Source organism: Mobula hypostoma, chromosome 17, assembly GCF_963921235.1.
Source record: "Mobula hypostoma chromosome 17, sMobHyp1.1, whole genome shotgun sequence".
Taxonomy (NCBI): Eukaryota; Metazoa; Chordata; class Chondrichthyes; order Myliobatiformes; family Myliobatidae; genus Mobula; species Mobula hypostoma.
The window spans coordinates 22,455,802-22,469,247 of record NC_086113.1 but is presented as its reverse complement, the minus strand read 5'-3'; the positions used below and the strand labels follow the sequence as shown (position 1 = coordinate 22,469,247).

At 40.7% G+C, this 13,446-nt stretch overlaps 1 protein-coding gene across 4 annotated transcripts in view; it reads right to left on the bottom strand.

Moving 5' to 3' along the window:
- The window catches only part of pign (phosphatidylinositol glycan anchor biosynthesis, class N), a 150,758-nt gene that overhangs the window by 20,388 nt on the left and 116,924 nt on the right, over positions 1-13,446 (bottom strand). For 3 of the 4 annotated variants that reach the window (XM_063069652.1, XM_063069653.1, XM_063069654.1), the window contains exons 23-25: positions 10,271-10,357; positions 7,664-7,719; positions 7,304-7,379 (exon numbers count right to left, since the gene is read on the bottom strand). In XM_063069652.1, coding sequence (XP_062925722.1) covers positions 7,304-7,379; positions 7,664-7,719; positions 10,271-10,357 — 219 coding nt within the window. Of the gene's footprint in view, positions 1-7,303; positions 7,380-7,663; positions 7,720-10,270; positions 10,358-12,616; positions 12,712-13,446 lie in introns of those variants that run through there. The other variant, XR_010020749.1, reaches the window with a different exon arrangement.

Below are 13,446 nucleotides of genomic sequence, written 5' to 3'. Positions count from 1 at the left end.
GTTCCAAGCAAAGGTTCATGATAATTTTTGCTGCATTATGTAATGACATCAAAGGTTGCCCCATTCTCTTTTCAACAACTAGAAGCAAAGGCTGTATCAGCAGATAGCTCAAGAGAAATCATATGCCTTCTTAATTTAAGGTAACTTTCAGTGGAAAGAAAGAATAGTGGATGACAACTGATATCAACAATGCCTTTTAGGTAGTAATCTTGGTTACTGGCAACATTGCAGTCCCTGAGAGGAGTATGGTGCTAGGTAAATATTATGAAAATGTGAATACTATTTTTTAATGTTCCTGTAATTTGCACCTAAATGTTTCGTATATCTGCCTAACTTGGGTCTGGTTTACTGACTAAGATCGTTGGGTCTCTCAGCTCTTGGGTCATAAGTTTGTATGTTCAAGACACTTAAGCATAAAATCTAAACTGACTGTTATTTGGATGAGATACTAAGCTAAATCATTGTCTGTCCTCTCATTTGGGAGCTAAACAACCAATAACAATATTTAAAAAGTGCCACTTATGGCTTTGTCCATCCTTTTTATGGTTCTACACATGTTGCAGAAGACAAGACAGAGAAGTGCAGCCTTTCCACATGTTAAAATCATCACCCAGCTAAACTATGAGGGGCACATCAATGAACAAAGTGAAATTATGCAGTAAATAGATGATTACTAGAGAACAGGTAGATGCAAATGTCTCCAAACTAGATGGGAATATAATACATGCACAAAACAATGGTGAACAAAATTTAATGCAGACAGCACTGCACATGAAAAGAACATCAGACAATGCATATAGTCAGGATCAAGGATCTGAGAACCTGATTGGACATAATGCTGAATATAGAAGGTGCAAGCCATGAGCCTTACTGCTGAAGACTTAAGCATCTTATAAACATAGTCCAATGAATGGAATGGGTAAATCAGTTACATGGCAGATTTCTGTTTAAAAGTAAGCAGGTGAGTTTGAGCAACACACATAAAAGTTGCTGGTGAACGCAGCAGGCCAGGCAGCATCTCTAGGAAGAGGTACAGTCGATGTTTCGGGCCGAGACCCTTCGTCAGGACTAACTGAAGGAAGAGCTAGTAAGAGATTTGAAAGTGGAAGGGGGAGGGGGAGATCCAAAATGATAGGAGAAGACAGGAGGGGGAGGGATGGAGCCAAGAGCTGGACAGGTGATTGGCAAAAGGAATATGAGAGGATCATGGAACAGGAGGCCCAGGGAGAAGGAAAGTTGGGGGGGGAAACCCAGAGGATGGGCAAGGGGTATAGTCAGAGGGACAGAGGGAGAAAAAGGAGAGAGAGAGAAAGAATGTGTGTATATAAATAAATAATGGATGGGTACGAGGGGGAGGTGGGGCATCAGCGGAAGTTAGAGAAGTCAATGTTCATGCCATCAGGTTGGAGGCTACCCAGACAGAATATAAGGTGTTGTTCCTCCAACCTGAGTGTGGCTTCATCTTTACAGTAGCGGAGGCCGTGGATAGACATATCAGAATGGGAATGGGATGTGGAATTAAAATGTGTGGCCACTGGGAGATCCTGCTTTCTCTGGCGGACAGAGCGTAGGTGTTCAGCAAAACGATCTCCCAGTCTGCGTCAGGTCTCGCCAATATATAGAAGGCCACATCGGGAGCACCGGACACAGTATATCACCCCAGCCAACTCACAGGTGAAGTGTCGTCTCACCTGGAAGGACTGTCTGGGGCCCTGAATGGTGGTAAGGGAGGAGGTGTAAGGGTATGTGTAGCACTTGTTCTGCTTACAAGGATAAGTGCCAGGAGGGAGATCAGTGGGGAAGGATGGGGGGGACGAATGGACAAGAGAGTCGCGTAGGGAGCGATCACTGCGGAAAGTGGGGGGTGGGAGGGAAAGATGTGCTTAGTGGTGGGATCCCGTTGGAGGTGGCGGAAGTTACGGAGAGTAATATGTTGGACCAGGAGGCTGATGGGGTGGTAGGTGTGGACAAGGGGAACCCTATTCCTAATGGGGTGACGGGAGGATGGAATGAGAGCAGATGTGCGTGAAAGGGGGGAGATGCGTTTGAGAGCAGAGTTGATGGTGGAGGAAGGGAAGCCCCTTTCTTTAAAAAAGGAGGACATCTCCCTCGTCCTGGAATGGAAAGCCTCATCCTGACAGCAGATGCGGCGGAGACGGAGGAATTGCGAGAAGGGGATGGCATTTTTGCAAGAGACAAGGTGAGAAGAGGAATAGTCCAGATAGCTGTGAGAGTCAGTAGGCTTATAGTAGACATCAGTAGATAAACTGTCTCCAGAGATAGAGACAGAAAGATCTAGAAAGGGGAGGGAAGTGTCGGAAATGGACCAGGTAAGCTTGAGGGCAGGATGAAAGTTGGAGGCAAAGTTAATCAAGTCAACGAGCTCAGCATGCGTGCAGGAAGCAGCGCCAATCTGCTCTTTAAAAAAAGAAAATTCAGGACCTGCATGCAAATGCTGAAATCAACTGTCACAACATACAGAGAACGGACCATCTTGAAACTTAATTAACTTCTAACATTTCATGAAAGGTCATGGATCTGAAATGTTAACTTTGTTTCATTCGCTTTCTTCAGCTGAGTTATTTCCAGCATATTCTAATTTTATGCATTCCTATCTTACGCTTTTCAACTCTAGGATTTACAAAGCACTCCATAATGAAGTACTTTTGGTACACAATGGTGATTCTATAGGAAATGGCACATTCAATATGCACACAGGTTCACATGTGTCAGTTCTCCTTACCTTTCTCTATGAAAACGATCAATAATCTGCTTTAGTGATATCGACTGAGTCTAATTAAAAGGCAGATAACCGGGAATATTGCCTTGTAAGTGCCACTGGAGATGACAAAAAACATCTCACCAAACCAAGAATATTTCTAACAATGACAGAGCATCTCAGGACTGCTATGCACAGAGGTCTGTACCTAGAACAAAGAACACTACAGCACCATACAGGCCCTTCAGCCCATGATATTGAGCCAACTTCTAACATATTCTAAGATCAATCTAACTCCCCCCCCACCTACATAGTCCTCCATTTTTCTATCAACCATGAGCCCATGTAAGAGTTTCTTAATTGTCCCTAATCTACCTTTATCATCACCCCTGGCAGGGCATTCCACGCACCCACCACTCTCAGTGCAAAATGCTTATAGGACCATAGACCGTAAGACCATAAGAGCAGATTTAAGCCATCTGGCCCATCAAGTCTGCTCCACCATTCAATCATGGCTGATCCTTTTTCTTTCCCCTCCTCGGCCTTCTCCCTATAACCTTTGATGCCGTGTCCAATCAAAAACCTATCAATCTCTGTCCTAAATACACCCAATGACCTGGTCTCCACAGCTGCCTATGGTAACAAATTCATCACCCTCTGGCTAAAGAAATTTCTCTGCATCTCTGTTTTAAATGGATGCCCCTCTATCCGGAGTCTGTGCCCTCTTGTCCTAGATTCCCCCACCATGGGAAACATTCTTTCCACATCTATTCTGTCTGGGCCTTTCAACATTCAAAAGGTTTCAATGGGATCCCCCCCTCATCCTTCTAAATTCCAATGAGAACAGACCCAGAGCTTTCAAACGCTCCTCGTATCATAACCCTTTCATTCCTGGAATCATCCTTCTGAATCGCTTCTGAACCCTCTCCAATGCCAGCACATACTATCTTAGATGAGGAGCCCAAAACTGTTCACAATACTCAAGGTGAGGTTTCACCTGTGCCTTACAAAGCATCAGCATCACATCCATGCTCTTGTATTTCACACCTTTTGAGATGAATGCTAAATTTGCATTCGCCTTTCTCACCACCGATTCTACCTGCAGGTTAACCTTTAGCGCAACCTGTGCAAGGACTCCCAAGTCCTTTTGCATCTCCGATTTGTGGACTTTTTTTCCATTTAGAAAATTGTCTGCACATTTTTTTCTCTATGAAAGATCATGACCATTCATTTTCCAACAATGTATTTCATTTGCCACTTTCTTGCCCATTCTCGTAATCTGTCTATGTCCTTCTGCAGCCTACCTGTTTCCTCAACATTATCTGCCCCTCCACCAATCTTAGTATCATCTGCAAACTTGGCAGCAAAGCCATCTATTCCATCATCTAAATCATTGATATACAGCATAAAATGAAGTGGTCCCAATACCAACCCCTGCAGGACACCACTAGTCACTGTAGCCAACCAGAAAAGGACCCTTTTATTCCCACTCACTGCCTGTTACCAATCAGCCAATGCTCTAACCATGTTAGTAACTTTCATCTCATAACATGGGCTCTTAACTTGGTAAGCAGCCTAATGTGTGGCACCTTGTCAAAGGCCTTCTGAAAGTCCAAATATACAACATCAACTGCATCCCCTTCATCTATCCCACTTGTAATCTCCTCAAAGAATTCCAACAGGTTTGCCAGGCAAGATTTCCCCTGAAGGAAACCAAGCTGACTTTGTCCGATCTTGTACTGTGGCACCAAGTGCTCCATCACCTCATCCTTAACAATTGATTCCAACATTTTCCCAACCACTGAGGTCAGGTTAACTGACCTATAATTTCCTTTCTGCTGCCTTCTTCCTTTCTTAAAGACTGGAGTGCCATTTGCAATTTTCAAGTCCTCTGGCACAATACTAGAGTCCAGTGATTTTTGAAAGATCACTACTAATGTCTCCACAATCTCTACCGCTATGTCTTTCTGAACCCAAGGGTACAGTTCACCTGGTCTGGGTGACTTATGAACCCTTAGGTCCTTCAGCTTTTTAAGTACCTTCTCCCTTGTAATAGTAACTGCACTCACATCTCTTCCCTCACATCCTTCAACATCTGGCACACTGCTAGTGTCTTCCACAGTGAAGACTGATGCAAAATACTCATTTAGTTCTTCTGCCATCCTCTTGTCCCCCGTTATTATTTCTCCGGCCTCATTTTCTAGCGGTCCTATATCCACTCTCATCTCTTTCATTTATTTATTTATTTATTTATTTATACAGACTTGGAAAAAGCTTTTACTATCCACTTAGATAATGTTTGCTAACTTGCTTTCAGATTTCATCTTTTCCCTCCTAATGCTTCTTTTAGTTGTTCTCTATAGGTTTTAAAAGTTTCCCAATCCTCTATCTTTCTGCTAATTATTGCTTTTATATTAGCTTTGCCACCCATTATCAACCACTGTTATACTGTTTTGCCATTTGAGTATTTTTTTTTGTTTTTGGAATACATCTATCCTGCACCTTCTTCATTTTTTCCCAGAAACTCACACCATTGCTGCTCTGCAGTCATCCCTGCCAGCATCTTCTTCCAATTTACTTTGGCCAACTCCTCTCTCATACCACTGTAATTTCTTATACTCCACTAAAATACTACTACGTCAGACTTTACTTTCCCCCTAACAAACTTTGAGTTGTACTCAATCATATTGTGAACACTGCCTCCTAGGGTTCTTTCACCTTAAGCTCCCTAATCATCTCCAGTTTATTATGTAACATCTAATCCAGTATAGCTGATCCCCTAATAGGCTCAATGACAGACTGCTCTAAAAAGCCATCTTGTAGGCATTCAACAAACTCACTCTCTTGAAATCCACTACCAAACTGATTTTCCCTAATTGACCAGCATTTTAAAATCTCCCATGACTATTATAACACTGCCCTTTTGACACACCTTTTCTATTTCCATTGTAATCTGTGGTCCACAACCCAGCTACTGTTAGGAAGCCTGCATACAACTCCCCTCAGGGTCCGTTTACCTTGGCAGTTTCTTAATTCCACCCACAAAGATTCAACATCTTTTGATACTATGTCACATCTTTCTACTGATTTGATGCCATTCTTTACCAGCAGAACTACACCACCCCCTCTGCCTATCTTCCTATCCCTAATACAATGTGTAACCTTGGACATTCAGCTCCCATCTGTAACAGTCTTTCAGCCATGAGTCAATGATGGCTATAACATCATACCTAACAATCTGTAATAGTGCAACAAAATCATCCACCTTATTTCTTAGACTCTGTGCATTGAGAAAATAACATTTTAAGTACTGTTTTTGCTACCCTTTTTGATTCTGCATCCCTAATGCACTGATACTCACTCTGCTGGCTGCAATTTTGTTCTATCATCTGCCTGTCCTTCCTGACAGTCTGACTGCACGCTATTTTGGCTTTTTAAAAAAAAAACATCGGTCCTATCCCAAGTTCCTTCACTCCGGTTCCCCCCTCCTTACCAAATTAGTTTAAACCCTCCCCAACAGCTCTAGCAAACCTGTCCGCGAGAATATTGGTCCCCCTCAGGTTCAGGTGCAACCTGTCCCTTTTGTACAGGTCATACTCTGCAATGAGATTCCAATGATCCAATAAACTGAAGCCCAGCCCCCTGCACCAGCTTCTCAGACACATATTTATCTGCCAAATCACCTCAACGGTGGGTGGCACAGGTAGCAATCCAGAAATGACTACCCTGGAGGTCCTGCTTCTTAACTTTCTGCCTAGCCCTCTCCTATCACCTCTATACTTTCCTACCATCACCTTAAAATTATGTCCTCTGCTGTTAGCCATTTCCGTCCTGGGAAAAGGACTCTGGCTATTCACTCGATCTGTACCTCTTACCATCTTATCACCTCAATCAAGTGACCTTCTCTCCAAGGGAACAGCTCTAGCTCACTCAACCTATCCTTGTAAGATATGCTCTCTAGTCCAGGCAGCATCTTGGTAAATCCTTTCTGCATCCTCTCTAAAGCTTCCATGTCCTTCCTATAATGAGGTGGCCAGACCGAACACAATATTCTAAGCATGACCTAGCCAGGGTTTTATAGAACTGCTATATTACCTTGCCATTGCTGTACCTTCTGACAGAAGCAGGCTGGTGATCAACTGATACCATATGCCCACTTTTATAAAGGAAACCATTTGTGTAAACTTCTCAAGCTTTGTTAAAGATGGTGACGCCATATTTCAAGAAGGGGGAGCACCAGGAATATTGCAAGCCCCAGAGGCTACTTCCTTTATGGATAAAGGAATGCATTCATGGGAAAAAATGAAAATAAAATAGAAACACCGTCAAAATTACTAATAAATGACATAAATATCAGCAAGGCTTTTTCAGGTATTAAGGTATTTAATGAATCTGAAGCAGAGAAATACTGGTAAACTCAAAAAAATTTAAGAGATAAGTGGATTCTGCAATGGAGAAAGAGACACTGCTGGGTGAATTAAAACATTGATCCATCTGATATATTATTGTGGTCTATAAAAATTCAGTATGACTTTTAACACTGCACAAAAAAAGATTTCAGTACATTAGAATGACTATACTAACCTTCCACATCATTAATGCTCCCATTGTAAAAGGATTAAAAACTGTCAGGAAGCAGTAGACAGATGCAGGATCAAAACTGGAATGAGATGATGAAGAACTTAGCTATATTAGTAACCACATTCTTCTCAATTCCTCCCATCCCCTGCAGATGCAGTAGAGAGTTTTTACATTTGCTTTCTGTTTTTATTTTCCAGATATCTAATTCGACATGCTATGAATTAGGCAAGTAGATTCACTGCAATTTTGCTTTTCATTACATTTAAGAATTTTGTGATTATAGTATTAAACTAAATTTTTTAAAAAAAATCAACCTTTATTAACCACCCGCAGAAGCTCATTTAAAAAAATAACTTGGATTACCTGTTGATAGAGGCTATATTTCCAGTGCCAAAGAAAGCTGTCACAATGAAGAAAATCTGCAATTCCTTGGTTAAGGAAAACTCAAGAAAAATTACAATCCACATGGAGTAATTATGTTAGTCTTCATCTTTAAGCTAGAACTACATCACATTAATTAACTACAAGCCTTTGAATTATATCCAGAAAATGTGTTACCACAGACTGACGAATGGCATTTACACATCACTGGATCAATTCAAATGCAATCCGGAGTTCAAACAAGTGAAGTGGAGTGACTTGGAGTAGAAGAACTTCCACAAGGTTTAAACATACCATATCTAACCTACTGTACCACCTAAATATGATGAGACATGAACTAATATGTACTTTTTAGAACTAATTTGAGGAGTAGACCCAAGGTACAAAATTCTCCATTATCTTTACAATGATTATTATCTTTCTTGAAAGTATTATTTCCATTCCATTTTTAATGTGGAAGCCTCAAAAGCAAACTGATTACAGGACACCTCAAATTAGAACCTAATTTTGTGTTCAGAGAAAGTGCAGGTACTTCTAGTATATGTCTGGATACTGGTCACTGAGCAAAAGTATTGGCAGATTCTTTGAATGTCAACTGCAGCACAGACTGAACCAAGCAAAAGCAACACTAAGCCAGGTTATTTGTGATCCCTAGGGCTCAGTTATTGGAAAAGCAATCATGGTAAACTACAGGACATTCTTGTTCAATCTCTTCAGCAGAAACAAGAGCAAGTGGCAAATATCTTAGCAGCATGAAGGTGAGGCACATGACAAATTTCAGCCCCAAAATTCTGGGAACCTTCATCTCCATGGGTGACTGTGAGGCACCAGTTATGTCACTGGATGGAAGTTGAGCCACCTTCAAACTACATACAAGCTCCTTACTTAACGATGCTCAACAGGTATCTCACCTGCTCCATCAAGAAAAACAACAGAGTGATACCAAGCTTTTCTAAGCAAAAAAACAGGAGTTCTGTGGAAATTTCAGGAGTCCTAATCTTGCCTTAAAAACCGAAAAAAATAGACATTTTTGAAAAAGTCAATGATTATCTCCAGAAGTCATATTTATTCTGAGCCGCAAGTACAGCTGCCAGGTCTGGGCAGGCAAATATTTCATATGAATGTCAAAACCCTTATTGGAGGAATTTCAGAGATAGCCCATAAGCTGCACCAGAAATACCTACTCAATGGGGAGTTATCTTTTCCCTAAAATTATCTAAAGCAAATTTGCCAGAATCACAGTCTGCCCTAAATTCTAACTCCAGCTGGATTAGCATCAGAGAATACAACACATTAAAGTTCAATGTTCAAAGTAAATTTATTATCAAAGTACATATACACCTCACCATATACATCTCCTGAGATTCACTTTCTTGTGGGCGTATTCAGCAAATCCAATATCCATAATAAAATCAATGAAAGGCTGCACCCATCAGGGCAGACAACCAGTATGCAAAATACAACAAACTGCATATACAAAAGAAGAAAAAAAAGCAATAAGTATCAAGAACGTGAGAGGAAGAGTTCTTGAAAATGAGCTTATAGGTTATAGGAACAGGTCAATGATGGGGCAAGTGAAGTTATCCCCTCAGAGAAGAGGCTGATGGTTGAGTGATTATAACTGTTCCTGAGAAAGAGCCTGTCTAAGATGCTGGGTTACAGACTATAGATTTTGATGGACTCTTGACCAAAGTCTCTTTTAGGGCTTTTGCTATTGCTTTCATTGGGGGGGGGTATGGTGCTTCTGTTGGTGCACTGGGGGAGATGGTGGGAGGAGGAGGGGGAGGCCAATCTTCTGCTGCTTGTGTGTGGGGGTGGGGGGTCTTTGGGGTTCTGATGTTGCTATTCTTCATTCTTTGAGGTTTCTTGTTTCGTGGATGTCTGTGAAGAGTAAGAATTTCAGGTTCAATTTCAATGTATACAATATTAAATTGAACCATTTGAACATGGTGGTGTGAGTCCTGAGGGTCCTGATGACAGCAGTGAGAAGACAGCTTGACCTGGGTGGCGGGGTCCCTGACGATTGATACTGCTTTCCTTTGACAACACACCGTGTAGATGTGCTCAATAGTGGGGAGGGTTTTACCTGTGGTGGACTGGGCTGTCACCACTACCATTTGTAGGATTTTCCATTCAAGGGCATATGTGTTTGCATATCAGGCTGTGATACAGCCAGTCAATGTACTCTCCACCACACATCTACAGATATTTGTCAAGATTTTAGATGTTGAATCTTCGTAAAGAAGTAGAGGCGCTGCCATGCTTCATCATAATTGCACTTACGTGTTGGACAGGTCCTCTGAAATGCTAACACCGAGGAATTTAAAGTTGCTGATCCTCTCCACCTCTGATCCCCCAATGACTTCAGCTTCCTCCTCCTCAAGTCAATAATCAGCTTGGTCTTGCTAACATTGAGTAAGAAGTTGTTGTAGCCAGATTTTCAATCTCCCTCCTATAAGCTGATTCTTCACTACCTTTGATTCAGCCAACGACAGCTTCTTTCCAGTTACAATGGAAAATCAGATCAATTAGAAACAAATACCTCCAAACAACACCACAAAATCTAGAACATTAAAAGCTTAAGGATACAAAGAAATAAGAACGTCTTATATCATCTAGTCTGAGCAGTCGAATTTCAGTGCTGTCAGCCTTCTGGGTGAAATCCATCTGGGACAGCTGTTAGAATGAAAATACATTTTATGACAGGAGAAATCTTCAACTCTGTGTTAACTACTGCATATATGTGTCATTGTGGAGATATATAGTATAGTTCACATTATCAAAGGGATTTCATAAAGGAATGAAAAGTTGTCGTGTCTCTTTCAAACTGAACTACAGTTGAGGGAAACCACTCAATCCTTCTTGCATCCTTCACCCAGAATGGTTAAGGATTTGCTTCCCTTTCTGTCAGTGTAGTCAATACTCTCTTAAATGAATCTGAAATTTTAATCACCTCTTATCCTGCCTAGAAGTACATAATAAGTATAAAATGCAATTTGTTTGAAGAGTTTCTTTCCAAAACCTTCTCAAATTTTATATCTATGCACTTTGTTTTAGTAGTCTGATGGATCTGGACATCATGCACCAGTTTCACCTTTATCTGTGCCATTAAACACTTTAAGATCTTCTTTATACACAGGAGAAACACTCCAGTTTTAGTAGTCCTTCTTCATAGTTTAATTTTTTGACACCTGGATGCTCCTCTTCCCATTGTGTCCACATTTTCAAGCTCTATGTACTTCTTCAGAATCAGAATCAGGTTTATTATCACCTGCACGTGTTGCGAAATTTGTTAACTTCTTAATAACTAAAATAGAACAAATTACATAAACTGAAGGGAGGCTGGGTCAGGACACTGGCCAGATTTCCTGAGTAAACGCACTGTCCAAACTTACTGTAGTATCTTATAGTCCATGTCAGACTGCTACTGCACCGAAATTATAAATTTTGTTTGCTTTATTCTCTCTGTCTCTGAGACAAAATGTCGAGGCTTTAATCTTGATGTGTGAGGGACACCAAAACGGATGGAGTGTAAGGAGATTACCAGTTAAGTAGAAGGCTGTGAAGTAATAGTTTCTGAAGTTTAGCTTTAATTACATGTCAAAATCTGATCCTTATGATGCTGGTTTCTGAAACTAATCACACAGTAAGTGAACTGCAAGTTAGAACAGTAAGTTCAGAAGCAAATTTCCTCCAAAATTAGCAGATACAGATCAGTAATAATTCATTGTCCATAGCTATCATGTTAATAAGCTCAATGCTGACCATTTGGGAGCTGCTTAGTTCAACTTTTTGCTGCTCTGTGACCAACACCGCTTTGTTTTACTTTTGTACAGGCCTCCTGTTTATAGCAAATAAATTACTTTGGTATCTCTGCTCTACTGAATTTTTTTAAAACCACAGGGCAGATTTTATGAATTGATGTTTATGCCACAGATTCACTTGAGGTGCGGGACTGCATTTTGGAAAGTGAAGTGCGACAGTCAAAATGAATGCATTTTAATTAGATGAGATGCTGTGCTCACTTTCACACCTTAAAACAGGGCATGAGGGATCACAAATCAGTAAAGTGTTTAATTAAAGTCACTCAAATAAAACTGGGCAAATAGAGGTGTATAAAATGATAAGGGCATTGATAGAGTGGACAGGCCATTATGAGAGGGCATTATTTCAAAGTGACAGGAGGAAAAAGAAAGAGAAGGGATATCAGAGGTAGTTTTTTTTTAAACTCAGAAAAGGGGTAGGGGTGTGGAATGCACTGCCAGAAGTGGTACTGAGGCAGATATATTAGGGAAATTTATGAGACTCTTAGATAGGCAAACGGATGAAAGAAAAATGAAAGGCTATATGAGAGACAAGTGTTAGATTGATCTTGCAGAAGGTTAAAAGGTCAGCACTACATTGTGGGCCAAAGGACCTGTACTGTTCTATGTTCTATGTTCTAGAAAGCACATTTTTGCACCGAAACTGTGATATATTTTGTTTCTCTCATGGCATGGACTCTTCCTTTTCTTCTACAGCTTATGCACCTTCTGCATCACTGTCAATGTTATTACTTAGCTGCTAGAAGTCTGCTTTCTCAGGTTCCCGGCGGGGAGAGCATACAGCCACAATTTAAATCCTGAGGTTAGAAAGTTCAGATCATTGATAGAATTGAAACTGCATTCCATCTCTCCACGGTATTTGCCACTGCTGCAGCGTACTGTACTGTTTTGGAAACCAATCTTTAAGAATGCTGTAAACATGCAGAGATCTTGCCATTCATGTCCCCTTTACAAACTGAATATTTAGACCTAAAACTTAAGTTTCTGCATGTCTTTGGGGCTGATTTATGGCAGCTGAACACAGTGGTTCTAAAGAAGTATTGTAGAAGTATTTTGAAGTGCACTGTTAAAAGGCCCAACTAAAACCTAGTCAAAAGAGATCTCAACTTACTTTTTCCATAAGACATGGACACTACTGACTCACTCCAAATCGCTCTTGAACTAAATGGACTGCTTGGCCATTGAAGTCAAGTACTGACTTAGTAGCTGTGGGACAGAGACACTTTTAGCTTAGCCAGGTAGTTTTGTCCAGCAGTTGAGGATAAATATCAGAACCAGAATGAGGTTTAATATCGCATGTCATGAAATTTGTTAACTCAGTGGCAGCAGTATAATGCAATACATGACAATACGGAAAGAAAAAATAAGTACATCAATTACAGTAAATATGTTTACTAAATAGTTAAATTAAAACAGTGCAAAAACAGAAATAATATAAAAAAGTGAGGTGGTATTAATGGGTTCAACATCCATTTAGAAAGGGAATGGCAGAGGGGAAAAAGCTGTTCCTGAATTTCTGAGGGTATGCCTTCAGGCTTCTGTACATCTTCCCTGATGGTAAAAATGGGAAAAGAGCATGTTCTGAGTGATGGGGGTCCTTAATAATGGAAGCCGCCTTTCTGAGGCACTGCTTCTTAAAGATGTCTTGGATACCAGAGACTAGTACCCAAGATGAAGTTAACTAATTCTACAACTTTCTGTAGTTTATTTTATTCTCGTGCAGTAGCCCCCTTCCCCCATACCAGACAATGATGCGCACTATCAGAATGCTCTCCACAGTACACCTATAGAAGTGTTCAAGTGTTTTAATTGACAAATCAAATCTCTTCAAACTCCTAATGAAATATAGCTGCTGTCTTGCCTTCTTCATAGCTGTATTAATATGTTAGGACCAGGTTAGAACTTCAGAGATCTTGACACCCAGGAACTTGAAATTGCTCA